Source organism: Nymphaea colorata, chromosome 14, assembly GCF_008831285.2.
Source record: "Nymphaea colorata isolate Beijing-Zhang1983 chromosome 14, ASM883128v2, whole genome shotgun sequence".
In the NCBI taxonomy this organism is placed as follows: domain Eukaryota; kingdom Viridiplantae; phylum Streptophyta; class Magnoliopsida; order Nymphaeales; family Nymphaeaceae; genus Nymphaea; species Nymphaea colorata.
In genome coordinates, this window is record NC_045151.1 from 3,549,761 (window position 1) to 3,565,948 (window position 16,188).

At 36.4% G+C, this 16,188-nt stretch overlaps 1 protein-coding gene across 1 annotated transcript; it reads left to right on the forward strand.

Annotated features, from left to right (window-relative positions):
* Window positions 1-14,331: 14,331 nt before the first annotated feature.
* On the forward strand, window positions 14,332-15,149 carry LOC116267712 (protein PELPK1-like). Its single transcript, XM_031649580.2, has one exon. It carries the CDS (start codon window positions 14,417-14,419, stop codon window positions 14,915-14,917), a length of 501 nt encoding a protein of 166 aa, XP_031505440.1. The 5' UTR covers window positions 14,332-14,416; the 3' UTR covers window positions 14,918-15,149.
* The last annotated feature ends 1,039 nt before the right edge of the window (window positions 15,150-16,188 follow it).

Below are 16,188 nucleotides of genomic sequence, written 5' to 3' on the forward strand. Positions count from 1 at the left end.
TTATAAACGTATATTATATATGTGTTATTATAATATATGTAAGTTAACATATATTATAATATATATTATTATATATTTATTATAATATAATATATTATAATATACACATAACATATATTTTATTATGTTATAGGTGTTAAACATAGTGTCAATAATATATATGTTATAACACATATTATATGTGTTATAACATGTTATAATATATTATATATATGTTACAATAACATATATGATTATTGTTATGATAATGATTATTGTTATGATATATTATGCACATACATTATAACCATAACACATATAATAACACATTTGTAATACATACATTTTATTATATTATAATATAATAATATTATATTATATATGTCATATAATAGCTATTACGTTATTATATTAACATATATATTGTCATTATGTCACATATATGCATTTATATATATTATATGACATATTATATAACATATGGTATATTAACACATGTGTTGTTATATGTGTTATATTTATAATGTATGTGTTAATATGTGTTATTGCATGTTATATGGGTACATAAATACTATGTAATATATAACATAATAATTTGTATACATATAATAACATATATATAATAATCACATGTTATGCACATGTTATATTTTATATAATACATAACATACATAATACATAATATATATGTATAATCATATACACATATTATATGTGTTAATATGTTATAATAACATATATTATTATGTTATTACATAAAATATACATATATTGTTAGTATGTAATATATATTATGTTATCATATGATATAACATATGATAACATATTATATTATGTTTTCATATATTAATTATGATAATATATATGTGTTATAATAACATATATATTATGACATATAATATATGTCACAATATATGTACATATATTGTGACATATATTAATATATACATAGTGTAACATAGTATATATATATGTGTGTGTGTGTGTGTTATAGACATACTATATTATACATGTGTTGTAATACACATATTATAACATATATAACATAATATATTATATAATAAAATATTATATTGTAATATTATAGTATAATATACTATAACTCATATGATATAACATATTATAATAATAACATAGATTGTTACCCTGTAGTAACATATCAATATTCATTAAGTAATATAAACTAGTATATATTGTATAACTATTTACAAAAGGACAAAAGGACGGGGAGTTGGTGGCAGGATAATGGACGGGGAGTTGGTGGCAGGATAATTTAGATTAAAAAGGAAGAGGGGCCACGGTTGCATAATACCAGTGAAGGATTGCCAATAGATATTGAAACCCAATGTTGCAAAAGCGAACACACTCAGACTTCACGTCTCTCTCTGTTCGCAGTAAAAGGAAATTCAAAAGTTTGCACAAGGCAAGAAAAAGCTCAGAAGACCGATGCCTGTTAAGGGGCTCAGTGGTATGAATTTATACACATAAAAGTGATGGTACAATAATGCAGCGAATAAAATTCGCCTGACAAAAGTAGCACGCACTGAGCGTAGCTTTTACAAAGAAAACAGTGACGAGATAACTTTACAAGATTCGCCACAAAAATGATAAAAAAAAGACAATGATGACTTATGACTAAGACTTTGGCTTTTCGGTGCAATGATCAGAAGACGACAGATGACTTATTGAGTTGCTTTTTGCTCAGAATATATTCTTGTCGTAATTTGTCGTCATTCTTCTTTTGTCTCACTGTTTTTTGCCTCAGATTCAAATATTCATCTTACAGCGAATTCGTGATGGAGGCAGAAACCTTTAGTCTAGACACGACAATTCTGACATTTGCATACTTCATTTGTGATTTGTTCTAGCGTCGTGCAGCTTTCTTCAAACTCCTTTGTCTTTAGGATATTCTTATACATGAGTTCTTCATCTTGGAAGATTGTCACTTCGGGGTAATCAACAAAGTTGATTCTCTGAAATTTTCGGCACAGTGCTTCTTCCCACTTTGGACCTGCAATAAAATTAAAAAATTCTCTAGACATGTTGTTAGCATATAATTGCCTTTTGTGAAGGATTAGATTGCCCAGCACAGCTTTGTCAATAGCCCTTAACAAAGGTTCTGGTTCGAATGAAGTCCATTTTAGGTTATTGACAATGCAGGAAATTCTTCATGTGGCTGTATAGTAAAAATCCAGATTTGGATAGTGACCTTCTGCTGCATCTGCGAATTCTGGATAAAGTTTTCTAACCTTTTGACGGACCTTCCATTTTTGCTCTGGTGTGTCTACTAGTCAGTCTTCCCACTGCCTGCTAGTTGATATCATCATCTTGCATTCTTGGGTGAGAGCGTCCGGTAACGAATGATATACTCCTTTTACCAGATCAATTGTAAAATCATACTGGGAGAGTAAAAATTGTCACCAGGCAAATCGTTGTAATTTTGGACTGCTAGTGATTTTTCTCTTGAGCAAAACAGATAGGTTTTGTGAATCTGTTCTGAGTATGAAGTTCTCACCAATCAAATAAGGGTGAAACTTTTCTAACCCTCTGATTGCAGCAAGGATTTCCTTCTCTGCTGGCCAATAACTGATTTCATTAGTTTTAAACTGGCCACTAGTATAAAAGCAAACCTTTTCTTGGTTGCCATCTTTTTTTAACAGAACGACTGCCCATGTGTCATTGGATGCATCTGTGGAGAGGACATATGACCCGACAAAGGTGGGTTCGAGCTCTGGCAGTCTTCTTTTAATGAAATCACTGCTTCTGTGGCTGCTTTATTCCACTCGTATGAATCATGATGCATTACCTTGCGGATTGCCTTTGTTTTTTGTGATAAATTTTGAATATAGTTTCTGACATAATTGAGGCATCTGAGGAACCTTTGGCATTGTAGCTTGTCTTTGAGCTGATTTGGAAATTGCTCGATTTTCTTCAGCACATGGTCTTGCATGGTTATTTTCCCTTTTTTGAGCTTGATTATGAGAAACTCAATTTCTCGTTTGGCCAGTTGGAATTTTTCTTTTGTTCCCATGCTTCTCGCATATTTCTGCGAAGATCGTGAGGTGCTACAAATGCTCATCTATAGTTTTTGAGACTATTAAGAAATCATCAATATAATTAATGATAAAATCATAGCCTTTGAAAATTTCATCCATACGCCTTTGGAACTGCGATGGTGTATTTTAAAGTCCAAATGGCATAACCAGTCATTCATACAAGCCAATCGGAGCGTAGAAAACCGTTTTGTGTATGTCTTCTTCTGCAATTTTAATTTGGTGATAGCCAGACTTACAATCAAATTTAGAAAAAATCTTGCCTTTAGTCGCCCTCTGTATTATGATTTCTTTGTTTGGTAAAAGTCATTTTATATCCACAGTCACGCTGTTCAGAGGAATGTAGTTAATAACCATTCTTGCTTTTCCTCTCTTGATCTGAGCATGATTTCTGACTATGAAGCTTACGCTTGCATAGTGTGATTCAGATTTTCGAATCAGGTCCTTTTTTTCCAATTCCTGTATTTGAGATATAATCTCTTTTCTGTCTATTGACTTTAATCTTTTTACTACCTGTGTGAATTCAGGCAAACAATCTATTATTTGTCCTGGAAAAAGATTTATGGCCTTAATAGCCTTGATCCTCTCGACTTCTTCTTAAAATTCAAGCTTTTGCTTCATGATTTGAAGTAAAATCATATTTTTGCTTCTGTCCTCTTTATTTCTTTTTTTGTTTTGCATCTGTTTGAAGGAGGCAGACAACCTTGGAACAACTTGTTGTTCCTTTCCTATTCGAAAAACAATGCAATCATTGCATATGGTATAGGGGTCTATTTCATCCAATGTCACGGACCCTAAACCAATGTCATGTCCAGCATCATCGATATGTACAAAGTTTGTACTGATCGTTTTTTCTCCTATTTTAACCGGGACATTTAGAGCAAAATTATGAAGCCTTCTTTCGCCATTCATCGTTTCAACTCTAGTTCCTTTGAGATAATATAGCCAGTCGCTAATTATCTCTTTTTTGCAAACGTTCATATTTGCACCAGTGTCGATGAAGGCTTGTCATTTTTTCCATTTTCCTTTTTTATCCATAGCTATTTGAACTGAGATAATGACATCTTTTTTATTTGTCTGATCTCATAATTTTTGAGGCTATTTTTCGGTGTAAAATTCTAAAAATTGATGGGAGTTGTACCATTTTCCTGTATGGCCTTCGCGACCCTTTTTTGAGACTACCCATTTCTCTTGTTGTTTTGGAGCTATTGGTACTTCATCATCTGAGTATATTCTACCAATTTCTGAATCTGATTCTTCTAAGGTTGAATCGTCCGAGCTACTGCTGTTAATATGAATAATCTCATAGGGACTAGATGATGCAAAATTGTTGTAGAATTCGCTTTTGTATTCTAACTCGTCGAGTTCTGATTCAGATTCTGTTGGGATCATGACCTCTTTTTCTTTTTTGCTACTATGCAAATGTACTATGCTGCTTCTGATGATGATTGTGTCATGCTAAGGATGCTTATTGTTTCATCATCTTCAGCATCTTCTTCACTCTCTAGATAGAAAACATTTTTATTTTTGAGGCATTCTTCAAATTCGACTTCATGCTCTATCAGATCCCAGTCCTTTCTAATTTCTGGGACTTCAAACATCATCTTGATCTATCGAGGAGCTCTATTTGGGCATTTGTTTGCACAATGTCCTTTCTTTCGATAGGCGAAACACCTGTCGTCTTTTTTTTTTGTCACTGTTTCTTCTTTTTCTGAAGAATCTGTATGGCTTGAATGGCCTCCTCGTTTTGATTTGTCTGACCCTTGGTTTGAATCTTTTTGGCAGATTATGTTCTTCTGCTCCGTCAATCTAACTGCAAACATTTCTTCCAACTTTAGGCAGTTCAGTGTTTGCCTTAAGTCAGTAACATAGCTTTTTAATTTCTTTTCGAACAATCTGTTGTAGATCAACCAGATTCAAACTTTCGACCAATATATTTCTATGTGATAATTCATCTAGCACAATGTTACTAAGTGATTCAGGTAGTGAAGCAAGAAAGGACATCCCGATTGTTGAGATGGCATGTGCGCCTAGGCGATATGCTTCGTTGAGATAATCTTCAGCATACTGCTCAAATTGACTCAAGTCCTTTAACTTTCGCTTCGTAAACATCAACCAATCAGAAGACTGGTGTGCTAGAAGGTTGGGCTGAAATTCGAGAATTATGCGGTTGCCCAAAACTGATAGATCATCGTTCATAATTTCGACTTTCTCAAAATCTGGTAAAAATTTCCATCAATTTGCCACTCGTCCTGAGAAGGTAAACGGTAAGATTCTCCATACCTGGTCTGGAGACATCCGCTTCTGTGTTACCACCATATGCAAATGTTGTGCCCATAATCTGAGCTATCTTAGTGGTTGGGCATGTATCAATGTTCAGAATTGGTATTTCTGAATCAAACGAGATCACATGTTTTTTGACTTCTGGTGGCCTATTGTAACGCTGATTTTGGAACATTTTCATATCAGCCGACTCTTTGACATTTGGCATTAGATAAAAATCTTTGTATGCCAATGTTTTTTGCCGATTGTTGAGAGAGTAGAGACTTATTTCTCTGATCCACAAATTTTGGGAGTGTGCTTTTAAGGCTTCCTTTGCTTGGGCCTTAATCTCCTTTCTTTCTCCATTGAGAAGGATCTGCACTACTTCCATATTAGCCCATACCGCTTGGAGCTGTTCTTCTATTCTCTTAAAATGCTTTTCTACATACGTGCTCCAATGAATGAGGTAATTGAGCTGGTTTTGTTATCTTGTTTTTGAGATGACTAGGCAGAGTACAAAAGTAGATAGCTCACATCTGCTCTGAATTCAGGCGTTCCTTTTTGGATTTCTTTGGATGTAGTAGTGGTGTAGGCCATTTTTTGGGGCCATTCTTCACTAAGAACATATCCTGCTCCTGGTTCTCCTTGCTCGGCTTTGGGTGATGAAGTCATCATCATCATTTTTACCGCCAAATCTCTATTGGGAGATGAAGTTTCTTCAAAGAAAGTTCTGACGGTTGGTAGTACCGGTGGTCGACTTAACGATCTTGTAGGTTGTAGCTGTAGCTGGGACTACTTTTGAGCATGCTTTTCAGGATATTTCGAAAATATGCTTATGCTCTGCCAGGATTTTCTTTCCTTGTACTTCTGGCATTGCAGAAATTCTCCGATCACTGGGTACCCTTGTAGGAATCCTTCATTTGATATCTATGTTCCTACTTACATGATATTTTTATTCATGGATAGTGGAAAGTTTATTCCATAATCCAACTTGAAACTGGTGAGGGTACTCTGGAGAAGGTTGAATGTGCACCAAGAGGTAATGGTAGCATAGATAGACTTAGTAACCAGGTTTACCTTTTTGATTTGTACACAGAGAACAAATGCTTGCAGGAAGTGAGGATCTTGTAGTGACAGCGTAAAATTTGGCTGTACGCAACATAGACCGTCTTTGGAGAGTTCTCCTGTGAATTGACAAATGAGGGCTTGCTGCCAGTCAACGTGGCGAACATCAAGGAAGGAGATTAGATATGGGGTATTGAGCTCGTACTTGAAGTGTGGTTTTACTAGGACATCAATTTGTCTGAGATAGACAAACTTATATCCTTTTGTAATCCACCCTTGAACATCCTCCTTGGTGAAAAATGGGAGAAAGATTGGCCTGATTCCACTTCCTTGAATGGAAAGTGAAACTTCTGTCTGTTTGACGGACCTCTGAATTTTCATAAGATTGCCAGGTAATAAATAGAGATCATTTTTCTTTATACCTAAAAATGATACTTCTTTGTTCTCATCAGAAGATTCAATCTCATGTTCAATGAGAGTAGCGTGAATTTCTGAGATTTTTGTAGATGGTTCAGCGTTCAAAATCAAGTGTCTGCTTGATTCTACTCGAGATAACATCTTCATCTGTGGACGTCTGGGTCCTTTCCACTTGTAGCAGGATTCATCAACCAATTTTTTTTTTGTACGGATTTTTTGAGGTAAATGACAGGAACCATGACTACAGGATGAACCATTGTCATGGTTTGGATGACCATGTCTATGCTCAGTTTCGTCGTCGCTGTCTAGCACTATGTGTTCCACAAAATGTGGTTCGTGTTCTTCGATGCACTCAATGTCATGCTCTGAATCGATCCATTTGTGGATGTAATCCCAATCGATGCGCTCATCAATGGCTGCCTTTATATGAATCTCTTCTCCAAACCAATGCGACACCTTGTTAAGAGTGCAGAAAATAGGAACAAACATATTATCCTCGTTTGGGTGTGACACTATGTGTTTGAGACCAAAGAACAGTTTTTCTTTGTCCATCAAAGACATAAAGTATCCTTCCCAACCCGTGATATCTTGGATGCTGTAAGTTGGTCCTTGTCATTCTTCAAGGATGATAGAGTCATCCCATTAAGGAAGCATAGCTTTGTTTAAGGCAAGCAAAACTTTACGCTCGCTGTTCCACTTATCTTGAGGTGAACTTTGGGATATCTGAGAAACTTCAACACATCTGAAGGATAGTGCGATCTGGTACTATGCCCTTGGGATAGTGATCCTTCAGGCTCCGTAATTGTGCTCCTTGGATGTAGCCTTGTTGAAGTAGATCAACAACTTGGTTGTACATGGGTTTCTGTCCTGGAAGGATGGGATCTTCCATATAACATTTGTTATGGTGTTTGACAAACCGGGAGGCTTGTGGCTGAGGTAGCTTAGGAATTGGTGGCTGTGGACCAAAGAAACGACTAAGTAGACTCATGGGTGTGGAGGATGAAGCAGTTGAGGTCGAACTGAGAGGGTTACTGAAGGTGGAAGATGAGGCCATGGCTCTAATACCAAAAAGGACAAAAGGATGGGGAGTTAGTGGCAGGATAATTTGGATTAAAAAGGAAAATGGGCCGCGGTTGCACAACACTAGTGAAGGATTGCCAATGGATAATGAAACCCACATATATATATATATATATATATATAAACATTAGAAAATAATAAACTTCTCAACTATCAAATAGACAAGAAGATCAGATATACTCAACAGTATGTTGTGGTAGAGACCAGTGAGCAATTATTTGACATTTCAGTAGAAGCAATAATATATATATATAGCGAGAGAGAGAGAGATTGAAATCAACTAGTTGCAAAATGGCAAAATATTTAAAAATTGTCCTTAAAAGCAAATGCAATGGGAGCACTAGCAATAGAGGCTGTAATAGCGTTTTTTGGTGATTTAGCAATAGTTTTTATTATAGTTAACTGCAACTTTTAAATATTTAGTCATGTGACAACATATGACAATTGATGTACGCATGCACACACACACACACATTAGAGTGTCATGAGGCCTAAATTGGGAGCAATATACTTGTCAACTGCGATGCCAGTACACCCCTACTGCACCCACCCCAACTTTCTTTTCTTTCACCTTCTCAATTCACTCTTTTGACCTTTCTAACCCTGGTGTGTTCTTCTCCTTACCATTGCTGGACTGGCTAATGGCTTAGTATTCACAGGCAGCTGGTGCATCATGCACATTAATTAATTAAAATAAAGTGTGACTTTTTTAATTTTTGAAGGGTTTTAGATCTTATGAATTTAATAATCAACTTGCTCAAAATAATTTTATGATTTTTTTAAATATAAATAAAGTTTTTGTACTTTTTTTATAATATCAAAAATTGAAGTGTGTTTGATTATTGCTGGATCTTCATGCACCTTGTTGAAAGTTTCCTAAACAAAGAGGAAACTAAAAAGTTGTAGCAAATTGTCCTTACCTTCTAATTAGGGGAGAACAAGAGTCAAGCCAGCATGGGCTGAACTTGAACTTCTCGACTCGAGCTTGACTCATTTGTTAAATGAGTTGAGCCCGAGCTTAACGTGTAAATGACTCGAGTTGAAATGGACTCGCTTAAACTCAAACTAGGTTTCTTTTCAGCCTATTTTTGTAATTTTAGAAGCTTAAGATGGCACAAGTTAAAAATGCAGGATATTAACCTCTTTTGGAAAAACGCATAAAACATAGGGGAGATTATGTAATTTGACATAATGAAGCATATAAAATAATAAATTCCCCTTTTTAATCGTACACATCACATTCTCTTTCTTCACATTCTCTCTCTCCTCTCAAACGCCCAGGTTTCCGCCATTGCTCAATTTTGATTCTTAGATTGATGAAAAGGAAATGAAGTTTCCATTTTCCAAAATCCGGTCATGTTTGCATTTTGTGGATCTGTTCCTTTGGAAACAAGTTTCCTTATGTAATGAGAATTGTTGGCAATTTTTTGGTGCCTTGACAGTTTCTCAGAAGACATGGGGCATCGAGGTAAAAGACACCGAGTCATTTGAATTATATGGAAAGTTGTGGGGCCAGTGTAAAATTATTGCACGGCTGGAATAAAAGCCCGTTGGCCAATTTTTTTTTCTTCCTCGTTCTCTCTTTGGTCGAGAGAATTCACAGTTTACGTTCATACCAGAACTTCGGCCTGCTGTGAAGACGATGAACCAGTGGACGGAGGTTGCGGCATCCACTGGTAGAAACCCAATACGCCCTCTCTCTCTCTCTGTATGTGTGTGTGTGTGCGCGCGTGCAATCATTCACAGAAACCCTCGATTTGCGTTGGGTTTCCAGGCGAGAAAACACTCGAAGGGGGACTTGATCCCGATGAGGAAGCCAGGAGGGGTCGGAGGAAGCTGCTTTTCTCCTTCCCTCCCACCAATTGCTGCCTGCTTCTTCTCTTTTGCTCCTCTCTCTCTCTCTCTCTCTCTCTCTCTCTCTCTCTCTCTCTCTCTCTAGTTTAGGGTTTAAACGGTAGAAATTCGATGCAGGAATGGTCGTCCCATACCTCGAGGTAGGACTGGCGTTCGGGGAACTTGATTCTGAAATCGCTCGCGACAAGCAGAAATCCCGTCCTTAGTTTGATGGAACCAGGTCCGAATTCAAATGTTTAAATTTTGATTCCATCTGTACAGTAAAAACCCGTGCGAGCAAACATGGCCTTAGGGTTTCCATGGTTCCATCCTTTCAGTCATCCAGGGGCCGCCAGTGAGCCAGCCAGAGGGAGCGAGTGAAGCCTGCCTTCTCTTCTCTCTCTCTCTCTCTCTCTCTCTCTATGCTTCTCTTCTTTTCCCTCTCTTTCATCTTATCAAGGTGCTCACCTTTGTTGAACTTCCAGGAATCCTTCCAATATTTTGGGGGCCTGGTTGGCCATAATTCCTATCGTTAAAGGCAAAAATCCAACATTTTTTCTAGTCAAAAGGCTTTATTTTCTTGAAGACGCAAATTGTCATGTAAAATTCTTTAGTTGTCTTCGCATCTTAATTTATTTGATCTATGCTGAAGAAATAGTCGCTAACTTTTCCTCGTATAGTCTGTTTTGTTGCAATTCACTGTGAGATGAAGGGTTATTAGTTCAGTCCTATTTTGATTTCCTCTGTGGAGCAACTTTGACAGGGTTTTGAATTGTTTGAGGCGGAGCTCTCCTAAAATGATTGAACATTGGAGACAACAGAAAAACCCTCACTCGAACAGTGACTAGTGGTTTCGTTCTCCCTGTCTCTGTCTCCCCCATTTTTTCTTTCTATTTTCTTCCCTCTTTTCCCTTGTTTTGGACGATGGTTTCCGGCAATGGGCTGGACACTAAAATCATGGTGGGCCATCGGCTCATCCAGTCAAGCTCAGAGGAGTTGAGCTCGAGTTCGCATGCAGCCTCCGTCAACCTCGGGCCGACCTCGTAAAGCGAGTTTGAGCTGAGCAGCATGGGAGTCGAACTTGACTAGGTTGGTGTACGCTCCTATTTTTAATGGACCCAGTGTAACCTTGCCCACATCACTTCAATTTCTTGATTTTACTTGTAACTCTCTTGGTGCCCCCTATGAACCTAAATTTGAAGAGTGCACACCTCAACATAAAATTTTACTTCCACCCCGGACCAGGGTAAAAATCTCATTACCCCCAACAAAAAATCACAATTACTTGTAATTTTTATTATTTAAAAATATAAATAACTGATCAACTTGTAATGTAATGTAATGTTGGAGAAGTTACAAATAATTCCTTAAATTTATAAATAATTCGCAAACACGCACCAAAAAAAAATAAGAAAGATTTGAAGGTAACCATTTTCAAGAGTGGAAGGACCTCCCAGCAAATTGGAATGTTATTGCAGATGCAAATGTTTAATGGTTCTCCATCCCCTTCTTGGGATCCTATAATTTTTTGTCGTAAATATTTCATTTCTTATCCATAAAGGTTGAGGGTCTAACCCTCTGCAGGTGTTTTTCGGATAATCCACGTTTTTGAGGCCACTTTGTTCATGATTTTGCTCTTTCGTTGTGGTGTCAGGTGTGATTACACTAGAGAAAGAGAGAGAGAGAGAGAGAGGGAGAGGGAGAGGGAGAGGGAGAGAGAAAGAGAGAGAGAGCCGATAAAATGGGAATATATTGCAGATGTTAAGGGTCTAACCCTCTGCAGGTGTTTTTCGGATAATCCACGTTTTTGAGGCCACTTTGTTCATGATTTTGCTCTTTCGTTGTGGTGTCAGGTGTGATTACACTAGAGAAAGAGAGAGGGAGAGGGAGAGAGAAAGAGAGAGAGAGCCGATAAAATAAGAAAGATTTGAAGGTAACCATTTTTAAGAGTGGAAGGACCTCCCAACAAATTGGAATGTTATTGCAGATGCAAATGTTTAATGGTTCTCCATCCCTTTCTTGGGATCCTATAATTTTTTGCCGCAAATATTTCATTTCTTATCCATAAAGGTTGAGGGTCTAACCCTCTGCAGGTGTTTTTCGGATAATCCACGTTTTTGAGGCCACTTTGTTCATGATTTTGCTCTTTCGTTGTGGTGTCAGGTGTGATTACACGAGAGAGAGAGAGAGAGAGAGGTGAAATTTGAGAAGGATTGACCTAAATAATGTCATTTGAGGAATTTATTATTCAAAGAAATTATCTATTTATAAGGTACGTATACGATCGTATATATAGTCATTAATTTTAATGTATTTTAACATTTCCAATAAAGTGTGCATTCATGGATTATATCATAAACTCAAACAGTGATTTTGTAGTTTCTCCAACATTAAATCGTTACTAATAAACATATGGCAAAGGTTCGGCAGTTATATTTCTAAATTTCACAAAATTTTTATTTTAGATGTGGGCTTGACAAGAGCTCATAAGTTTTTAGATATCATGGTCGGTTTATGCTCTTGATCGATGAGTGCAACAGCGCCTAAAGCCAAGGCATAGCTATGCCACATCAATATAAGTGGAAAATAATGACCTTTTGCATAAAATTTTTCCCACTAATTTTCTGTGATAGTCAAGAGCTAGCACGCAATTACCACTTGAGTTTTTTTCCCTTTTTTCCATTCATTTTATATTAAAGCATACGTACTATGTCACAGATCAATTTTACGGAGATGACAGTTTAATGATGTGGAAGAAGTAGATCTGCTGGTTCCATTAGCAGAACTTACTCGCCTTCTAACATGTAAACCCTCAATTTTTAGTTGCGCCGTTTAGCCTAACACCCTGTTTCGATGTTGGAAAAGAAAGACCTTTTCTATGTTTGGATGACTAATTAAGGAAATTCTCCTTGATCTTAGCAACACAGCGGTGTATATATATATGTGTGAATTCTATCGGATAGTGAAAATTAAAAAAATTGTCACTAAAAGACACTATTTTGACATTAATGATAGTTTATAGTGGTTTTATGATGGTTTATAATTCTTTTAACAATACATTTTAAAATTTTTGATATTTGGCAACTATCTAGCATTCGGTAGTATTGACTTTTCTCTCTCTCTCTCTCTCTCTCTCTCTCTCTCTATATATATATATATATATATATATATATATATATATATATATATATATATATATATATATATATATATATATATATATAAAGTACGAAAAGCCAATACTAAGAGAGAGTGTGTGTATAATTGGTAGATTGCAAGTCACTGTTTCAAGGACAAAAACTAAACCCCTCAAAATTGATTGTTGGAAATTATTTTGTGCAATTTAACCATATGTTTTTGATCTTATATACGAATGTTTTGATCAGAAATGTATACTAAATTAATTATCTTTTAGTTCAGTAATTTGTGTAGAGTAATAAAAAAAGAGTGGTTCTTATACATATCATCAAAGTTTGCACAATACAAAAATCAATACTTTTCATTAAAACCAATTGAATTAAGACATATTTTATGTTAAATGATGTTTATACACATATTAGACTCTTCATATTTTGTTTAAAATAATTTTTAACAGGAATTCAAAAGGTTTAGTTTCATTTTTATATGATGAATGAATGGTGATTCTGGCTAACTAGGGTCACTCAACCATTTAACCAGAGTTGTCCATCTGATGGAGAAGAATAATTCAAAGAAAAACATAAACAAAAAGATAGCAATTAATGTTGGATGACGAAAGTGTCCATCACTTTTTTCTCTTAACCGTCCAACATGATGGATCAAATGGTCTTAGTCAAATGGCTCGTGACTATAAAAAAAAATGGAGTCACCATTCAATTTCTCTCTCTCTCTCCCCCTCTCTCTTTCTCTCTCTTTCTATACACACACACACATTCATTGAGATGTTGGATAAAGAAGAATTTCATCATTTGACCTTTTCTAAATTAGAGGTTGAGAGAAAAATAAAAAATAAAAATGTAAACTAATGCTAAGTGACATAAATGCCACATTATCTTTTTCTCCTTGTTTTGTTAATAGCCAATCTGAAAAAGATAAAAAGCTGAAATTGTTCTTTATATGTTCAATATCTGAATGTCTAGCCTCTACCAATTTCAAACACAGACACACAAATATATATATATATATATATATATATATATATATATTCATGTATTAACATGCCTTGTTGACATTAAGGCAGCTTTAAGCCAATGCATGCCCAGTTGATCAAAACAAAGAGAAAGGGAAAAGAGAAAATAGCCGTCGACGTCTTGTGATTTATCAAAACACGTTGCCTCATCAACAAAACTTCTAAACTAACAGAACTAAAGGACTAAATTGGGTTGAAATCTTTTGAATAACTGTCACTCAAGTTTGTTCAAACTCATTCTGTAATTGACTAACCATCTGCTTGATATGAGTATAATTATCTGTTTGATATACGAGTATGGTAAGTGCGTTTGGTGAGTGGTTGAACTACTTGATCATATCAGACCTTGATCTAGCATGACGCAAGTCTCAAGACTCCGCCAATCGGAAGGTGGCCAACCGTGCAACAATTTCAAAACCCCAGAATTAAGTACACAGCACGTGAACCGAGTTTGATCTACAAATACGAAGCTGCTCCAACTGCAAGCAGACACTGCATCTTGGAAGGATCGATCTTTCATACAGAGCAGTCAGAGTCATCTTCATTCTTCACAGCACCCATGGCTTCTTCTGATCATGGCCGCTGTGCCATCTTAGCTCTTCTTCTCTCTCTGTCAATGCTAAGCAGCCATGTATGTTTGGGTGGTCGCTATCTGTTGGAAGCTGATGAAACCACCAAGGCACCAGAGGAGGTGAACCCACATGATCAACACCCTTTCCCGACAATACCAACCTTGCCCAAGCTGCCTGAATTCCCAACTCTGCCGGAGCCTAAACTCCCGGAGATCCCCAAGCTGCCGGAGCCGAAACTCCCCGAAATTCCCAAGTTAACCGAAGGTCATGATCTGCCTGAGATGAAGTTCCCAGAAATCCCCAACCCATTTGAGCATCATCTTCCGGAGCTGCCAAAATTCCCAGAGATCCCCGAGCCATCTCTCCCTCATGAACTTCCAGATGTTCATGATCTGCCTAAGCCTACTCTCCCTGAGTTGCCTCATGAGTTCCCATCTTTTCCCAAGCCAACTCTACCTGAATTTCCTTACGAGCCCACTTCACCATGATCACAACAGGCCGTGCTGATCAGCTTAGTGGCCATCTGGCCCTCACCGACAGACTTACACTCCCCGTGTGTGTTTCTTCTGCTTTACGCACGTATGTGAGGTTGCTTACATACATTAACTTATATATATGTATATGTAGCCCTTCTTTCTTTGCTTTGTGAAGTTGGTTTGTCATTGCAAGCAATTTCTGTATTCTGATGCTTTCATTATGAAATAAAGTGCGCTAATTAATCACCAACTTTTAATATTCCAAGTTTTAAAATGATGTATGCTAAATTGCCTGTGGATACTATTCTTCGGAAGTGTGTCGTAGAATTATTTAAGTCTCGAAATAGCTGTGGATCCCCGGAACAGGAACATGGGGACGAGACTTGACCCTCCCATTCAAACAGTGGGAGACTCACTGAACCCGCTTGCTGATACAATGCATGACCGTTAGATAAGGGTTTACATCTTTTTTCATCTTGCCCTTCTGAATCAATTTGAGATATGTTAAATTGTTTTCCATCTAAAGAATATGAAAAAACAACGATATAACTGCGGATCAGCCGATTAAAAAAAAGACTCGCTTAAAAAGATAAAACGGTGATTTAATGATATAAATAAAAGGAAAATGCTGAAATTGGTTGCAGCTAACGTTTTTCTCTTTTAGAAAATTAACAAAATTCTGAATTTTAATCAACCATGGAATTTACTTTGGGTGAAGAAATCTCACCGAGTGAAGGTTGGTTCAACTTCCATGTCAATGCCTCTTTCTCTTTTTACATGGGCAATCTTTGTCTTTTTACATGGACAAAGGTAAAGATTGATGTTAAAGCTATAATTTTTTCATGAGATGAGTCAAATTATAGTTTTAAAATTTTAATAAGAGTCAAAACATAATTTTTTAAATTATATATATAAATTAAAATTTTTAAAACTTACAAATAATTTTGAATCTTTTAAATTTCAAAAGGTTGGCCATGCCATCACCCCTAGGCCTACCGGCTAGACCCGATAAAAGCTGGGTCGGGGCTTGCCCGATGTCCAAAATTCGTACACGGGTTTTGACTCGATGTTTGAAACTCAAGTTCGGGCTCGCCTGATTACAATAAAAAATAATTTTTAAAATAAAATAATGTTTGAATATAAAATACATTTTTAATAATAATATACATATTGTTAATTTAAAAAATAATATTTAAATTTTATCAAGCCAAATCAGGTGCTCGTAAGATCGACCCGGGCCGGTTTTTCCGAGCCCAATCCCGGCCGGATCGAGCTGGGTATCG